General features: G+C 45.5%; 1 protein-coding gene across 1 annotated transcript in view; it reads left to right on the plus strand.

The window, feature by feature from the left end:
- The window catches only part of LOC101656777 (coiled-coil domain-containing protein 162-like), a 61,385-nt gene that overhangs the window by 18,250 nt on the left and 35,802 nt on the right, over positions 1 to 7,333 (plus strand). The window contains exons 4-5 of the mRNA XM_045294731.1: positions 2,848 to 2,986; positions 4,693 to 4,813. Coding sequence (XP_045150666.1) covers positions 2,848 to 2,986; positions 4,693 to 4,813 — 260 coding nt within the window. The remainder of the gene's footprint in view (positions 1 to 2,847; positions 2,987 to 4,692; positions 4,814 to 7,333) is intronic.

A 7,333-nucleotide genomic window follows, 5' to 3' on the forward strand; every position in this document is an offset into this window, starting at 1 on the left:
GGCCAGACATCTGTGCCCCAGTGTTCATCATGGCACAGTTCACAATTGCAAGGAGATGGAAATAACCCAAATTTCCATCAACAGACAAATGGATAAAAAACTATGGTACATGCATACAATGGAGCACTACACATCCCAAAAGAGCAGCCATGAACACATGAAGCACATTGCCACATTGGAAGAACTGGAGGAAATGATGCTCAGCAAAGTAAGCCAAGCACCAAAGGACATGCACAACATGAGTCCACTGAGGTAAGCTTAAAAAATGGGACATAGAGGAGAAGCTACTGTATACATACATTCCTGGGGTGAGGTCCAGGTAGTATGGCAGGGGCGAAACCCAATCCAGGGATACATAAGGCAGCCAACTAAATAGGAGAGGGAAAGAAAGGTTAGCAGGAGGAGGAGGGCACTAGCCCACCAAAGATTGGGTATTGATTCTATCTCCACAGGAGAGGGAGAGAGAGACCAGGCTTCAACCCAATGTGCCAAGACCTGAATACAACACACCGGCCTGCACCAGGGAACCACCAGAGAGGTCTGCAGGGCTAAGTCTTGAGAAGCTGCAGTCAGAGCCCTAGATATGGCCCAGGGTGACCCCTTAAGTTGGCAGCACAGTAGGAGCTTTGAACAGTTTCAAACCAAGGCTCTGCCAGATATTCAAGCCAGATTCAGAAGAGGACGTGGAACAAAGGGTATTGCTGCTGACGTCAGATGGATCTTGGCTGAACACAGAACACCAGAAAAGGTGTTTACCTGTGTTTTACTGACTAGGCAAAGGCATTCAAAGATGTGGATGATAACTACGGATATCATTGAGAAGAAAGGGCATTCCTGAACACTTACTATTATGCTCATAAGGAAAATGCATGTTGACCAACATGCATTTTTTTTTGGCCTTTCTTGTGACCTTGGTGTGCTAGGGTTCCACTAACATTCACATGCTCACCTTGTGAGGATGCTATGTGTAATTGCTTATAATGGAAGCAATGTTCGATGGCACCAAGTACCAGGCTTAGAGGGTGTTTCTTCCACGCTTGACTGCTTTAGACAGCTTATTGCGGGCTGGGAAATCAAAAGCATGAGAAGGCCCTCTTTTCTCGGCAAGAACAAGCCAGGAGGAAGCAGGATGTCAAATGACAAGCAACTCCAACATATTAGAAAATGTTTCCATCTCAAGCGTTGTAGAAGAGGCAGAGAATGCAGCACCGAAAAGGAGACCCAATCAATAGTTATGTGCATCCTTTGCAGGGGGCCCATATGTTTTACCTCAAGTTTCCTAAACTTTACACAGAAAGTAAATTCGCTAAGAACAAACCATTTTTTCTTGTGCCTAATCCCATCTATCCTACACCCAGAGCCCAAGGAGACATATGTCTCCCATGTACTATTTATCAAAATCCACTTTATGTAACAAACTTTTAACGTGACAAAATTATTCCGTTACTGAAAAGCTGTACACCAACCCAATCTACCAAACCTAAAATAATTTGATCACGAAAGGGTTAAAATCAGGAAAGGTGTGAGATAGGGCCTAATCCTTTCACCACACCTAGTCAGCCTGTTTGCTTCACAAATAATCCAAGAGGCTGGGCCGTATGAAGAAGAATTTGGCTTCAGGTTTGGAGGAAGACTCATTAACAACCAGCGATATGCAAATAACACAACTTTGCTTGCTGAAAGCAAAGGGGACTTGAAGCACTTAGAGATCAAAGACCTTCTGCATGGGTTACACCTCAATATAAAATAAAATCCCTCAAACGGGCCCAATACCAGCTATACACATCATGATGAATGGAGAAAAGATTGGATTTGTCCATGATTTTATCTTACTTGGATCTACAATCGATGCTCATGGAAGCAAAAATCAAGAAACCAAACGAGATATGGCATTGGATAAATTTGCTGCAACATTTTTTCTTGAAAATGTTGAAAAACAAAGGTGTCACTTTGATGACTCAGGTGTTCCTCTCCAAGCCACCGGTTTTCCACCACTCCCTGCACATGGAAAAGCTGGGCGGTGACGAAGGAAGGCCGAAGAAGACATGATGCCTTTGAATTTGGGTGTGGATGACGAGTACTTACTGGACTTGCTCTTCTGAACTTCCAAAAGAACAAACAAGTCTGTCCCGGAAGAGGTCTGGCCAGAAGGCTCCTTCAAAGCAGAGATGGTGGGACTTTGTCTCATGGACTTGGGACATGTCCTCTGGAGAGAACAGTCCTGAGCAAAAGGACGTCATGCTTGGTAAAAGAGGGGCTCCGAGAAAATGAGGAAGACCCTCAACTAGCTAACTTGACAAGGTGCTGCAACAGCGGGCTCAGACTTGACAGTGGCGAGGATGGCGTGGGACCGGCTGGTGTTTCGCTCTGTGGTCCGTAGCTCTGCTGCTGTGAGTTGGAACCAACCCCATGACATGTGACAACAGCAGGCCCGGACTGAGATGACTTAGCTGGCAGGAGAGACATCCTGTTTGCTACGTGGCCAGTACCCAACAACCATTTACAAGCACCCTGCACCTTACCGAACATGAGAAGGGCCCCGTTAGCATTGTCTGAACAGCCTGTTTCGAAAAATGATTACAGTCAGCTTTTTCTGGTAATTAGGGAATAAGAAAGAAGATGTCAATATTTTGAAGATTGAGGGCAGAAAATTATATGTGTTCAATGAAAAATGGCCGGATTTAGAATTGACTAAGGAAATCGCACCCATGTTGTCTTTGGAGGTGGATCTGGGTGGCTGTGAATGGGTGGGGAAGTTTGTGCAGGAAACAGAAAGTGAATTAGCATAATAGAGAATTTAAATGAGAAAAAACATGTTTGCTAATTTCCATCTCTCTTCTTTAATAGAACAGACATCCTCTACCCCAGCATGAAAGCTATAGCCAGGCAGATGGGAAAAGAAGATGAATTTGAAGGCTTGATAATAAAGAATCAGTCTATTCTACCCCCCAAAGGAGCTTCAGAAATTGAAATAAAAACTCAGCAGGTATGCAAGAGCTATGTTTAGTGTGGTTTTGAAAAATTGCCTGATGGCATTTAAAACGCCATTTCTACCCAACTGGTGGTTTTCTAATAAGTTAAGTATAAGTGGAGGATTTGAACAGGCTCCCGGGGAGCTGAGTATTTAAAGGGATTTCAGACTTTGTGTATTAGTCCGGGTAGACTAGAGAAACAAATCCAGGGACACTCATATGTGTATAAGAAAGAGCTTTATATACAAGAGCAGTTGAATATTGAGAAAATGACCCCACCCAGTCCAGATCAAGTCCATAAGTCTGATAGTAGCCCATATGTCTGATGTCAATCTATAAAGTCCTCTTCAGAATCACAAAACACATGCAATGGTGCCAAATGCAGGAAGATCATAGGCCAGTGGGTGGGAAGTCTCGTGGGTCCAGTGGTATTGTAAGCATCTCAGTGCTGACAGGGGTCTCCATGAGGCTTCTCCAGTTCCCAGGGCACGGGGTCTATCAGCACAGTGCATGTGTCTTGTCAGTAGAGTGTCTCTCAGGGAGAGATCAGAGAGAAATGTCTCCCACCTCCAAGGAGAAAATACAGCAATTCCCAGAATTCTCAGGAGAAGGCCTTGCCCACACAGAGGCCTCATTGATTATATCTTGATTGACAGGTCAGACTCCACCCCTTCACTTGTAATCCTCTCAAATTGACCCCAGATTATGTAACTACCACACTTTGATTGAGCAAATTCAAGAAACAGTTGCCCTTTAGTCAATCCCAACTACCCAGAGGTTCCATTTGTGTCAGAGCAGACTTGTGCTCTGGAGGATTTTCCTGGGCTGGGTTTTCTGAGATATCTCTGGGTGAATTTGGATGTCAAATGCTTTTGTTAGCAGCTGAGGGCATTCATGAACTGCACCTTGCTGGGATTCCAGGCAAATAACCTCTTCCTAAAAGAGCCTTTGGGGCCCTGGTGGTGTAGTGGTTAAGCACTGGACCCCTAACTACAAGGGCAGCAGTTTGAAACCACCATCTGCTTTCTATCCCTGTGAATAGTTACAGTGTCAGAAGCCCACAGGGGCAGTTCAACCTTGTCCTATAAGGTTGCGATCAGTTAGCATTAACTCGATGGCAGTGAGTTTGGTTTTTGGAAAGGAGCCCTGGTCGGATGGTGAGTGGGCTGCCAACCTCAAGTTCAGCAGTTCAGTTCTACCAGCTGCTCCAAGGGAGAAGGAGGAGGCTTTCAACTCCCATAGGTGTTTACAACCCTGGAATGGACTTGATGGCAATTGGTTGGGTTGGGAGTTTTGATGGAGCTGTAAAGGAGCATTGGTAGTGCTATGGAATAAGTATCGGGCTACCAACCACAAGGTTGGTCTTTCAAACCCACCATCTGCTCCATGGGAGAAAGATGAGGCTGTCTGCCCCATAAAGAGTTGCCGTCTTGGGAAAGCCACTGTGGGTCTGCAGAGGGGTTGGTTTGGGTTCATGGTAGTGAGGACTTCACAATCTAATGGAACCTGGGAAGCCAACATGGCTGTGGGCCAGGAAGGAAAGATGTTGGTCTCTGCAGAACTGTCCCAGAGGTATTTGGGAGCCTAAGAAACCCTTGTTCCCCTTCAGCAAGGAGCTGAAGATGGGACCCACCTGCAGGCCCTTCTGCAAGAATTTGGCTTAGAAGCCCTGAGTTTAATCTGAAAATGGAGACTGACTCTCAACTTATGCTTCCTCTAGCTTCAGAAACTTCTAGAAAGCCTTGAACTTCACATGATCCAAGAAGTCATAAGGAAAGTTAGCCAAGAGATGACACTGGTAAAAGCAGAAAAGTCAAAGGAGGATTATCTTCTCCCCACAGGTAAAGCATATTTGTTGTATGACTCCATGAAATAACACTGGTTGGTATTTTTTTTAATTAGAAAAGCACTCCATAAATCCATAATCATTTAGAAATCACTGCAATGTCCAGAAAACTAGACAAGAAAGGCCTCTCTGACCTTGACCCAGAGGTGTACTTTTAATATTTTGATATATTTCCTTCCAGTTAAAGGATTTTATTATTAGAAAATATGTTAGCTTCAGTCTTAACTCTGCTGATTAAACTGACAAAGTTGAAATGGGGAAACGCATAAAGCCTTTCTCAAAACATACTTGTATAGAAGCATAAGAACACACAGCTCATGAGGAGGCTTCAAAAGTTCATGGAAGAATAGAAGTAAAATATCATGGACTTTTTCTATACACTTTTTGAAGCCTCTTTCTATATCGGAGCCCTGAGGCATAGCGGTTAGGGCTGGGCTGCTGACTGCAAGTTTGAGCCCCAGCTCCCCTCTGTGAGAAAGAGGGGCTTTCTACACCTGTAAAGAGCTATGGTCTCAAACCCGCCCCCACCCCCCACCCCCGGCAGTTCTCCCCCTCCTCCGGGGTTCTGTGTGTTGGCATCGACTTGATGGCAGTGAATTTGGGGTTTTTAGAGTCCCTGAAAATTATATCCTTGGTCCTTTTCTGAATGACAGTGGCTGCCACTCGTGATAGCTCCATAACCTTTGGAACTCATAACCTTTGAAACAGTTGCCTGACTCACACAATGATTTAGGTTCTCCTTCTGAGGCAAAGTACACTGGCACTGGCATGTTAATGACTAACTACACTACAGGTCTCACCTGGGGAGCCCTGGTGGCACTGTGGCTTGGACACTGGGCTGCTAGCTTCAAAGTTCGTGGTTCAAACCCAGCAGCCGATCTGCAGGAGAAAAATAAGGCGGTCTGATCTCACAAAGATGTACAATCTGGGAAGCCCTCCATAGGGTCACTATGAGTCAGAATTGACTCGGTGGCAGTGGGTTTGGTTTAGCTCTGTCCTCATCTAAGACACTGTCATTTGATCAGTGCTTCAAGTCACCGAGTTCCGTGAACAGGGCTTCAGGGAAAGTCCGAGCCAGGGGAAGGCAAGCCACCCCCCAGCTGGGTGTCTCTGAATGTCACCAGAGAGCCAAGCGTGGTTAAGCTCCGGTTACAGAATGCTCAACAGACAAAGCCATCTGTTGTTTGCCCCGGTGGGCTGGATCCAGGCAGCTCTCCTCCGAGTCCTTGGGGAGCTTCCACCGCGCAGCAGGTGCGACCATCTGCACAGTGCAGGGCTGCGGTTCTTGTGAAATGCCCGTGGGGTGGGGGGGTCAGGGTCGGGGGAGCATCTTTGTCATGTGACTGTGCTGCTCGCTCAGGGGCTGTCAGCTGTGCTTGTAGAGCACATTGCAAGGGCTAAAGAGCAAAGTTTTTTATGGGCCATTCATCATTCATAGGGATCCTAAAGGATGGGTTAGAACCATACCCCTCCCTGAGTTTCTGATTCTGTAACTCTTAACGGAATAGAAAGCCCCATCTTTCTCCTGAGGAGTGACTAGTGGTTTTGAACTCCTGACCTTGTGGATTGCAGCCCTACTCGTAACCACTACACCTCCAGGGCTCCTTTTGGAGTCCCTGAGCCTTTTTGGCAACACACCTCTGGGGGCCTCGAACCATTGAAGTAGTGGCATGCACATTAACCGTTTTCACCATGTAAAAGGTGCAAGGTGCAAAATAACCTTGTACTGTGCAAATGCTTAATGTGCATGCCACTAACTGAACAGTTCCAACTCTCCCAGAGAGCAGGGGAAGAAAGGCCTGGTGATCTGCTTCCAAAGTTTCAGCCACTGAAACCCTCAGGGGTGCAGTGACTCTGACTGACGTGGGTGGTTAGGAGAGTGGATGGTGATACTACTAGGCCTTGACCTGTGGCAACCCTAGATACAGAGTCAAGTTGCGCCCAGACTGTTCTTGGAGAGGGACACAAACAAAGAGACTAGAAAGTTGAGGTTGCATTAAGGCATCTATTAGAGTGGAGACCTGCAGGAGAGACCTACAGGGGAGATGCCACAGGCAGCAGAGTCTCTTCAGGTTACAAATGAAGTACCGTATATATTCGAGTATAAGCCAACCCGAATATCAGCCAAGGCACCTAATTTTACCACAAAAACTGCATTTAAATGTGCTGGAGAGAATCTAATGCCAGCAGCTTAAGTGGAGAGGAAATGTTTTGAGAATGATGAGGGCAATGAATATACAAATGCGCTTTACACAATTGATGTATGTATGGATTGTGATGAGTTGTATGAGCCCCTAATAAAATGATTAAAATAAACAAAAAAACAAAGCAATACTTATATAGAAACCCTGGGGGGGGGGTTGCTGGAAAACTCAGCTTATACACGAGTATATACAGTAAATGGTTTTTTTAAGGCTTTTTTTTAGTGAATTTTTAAAAAATCATTTTATTGGGGGCTCATACAACTCTTATCACAATCCATACATACATCAATTGTGTAAAGCACATTTGTACA

The sequence above is a fragment of the Echinops telfairi genome, unplaced genomic scaffold, assembly GCF_000313985.2.
Source record: "Echinops telfairi isolate 266 unplaced genomic scaffold, ASM31398v2 ScPeMD7_3533;HRSCAF=4204_0, whole genome shotgun sequence".
Classification (NCBI taxonomy): Eukaryota; Metazoa; Chordata; class Mammalia; order Afrosoricida; family Tenrecidae; genus Echinops; species Echinops telfairi.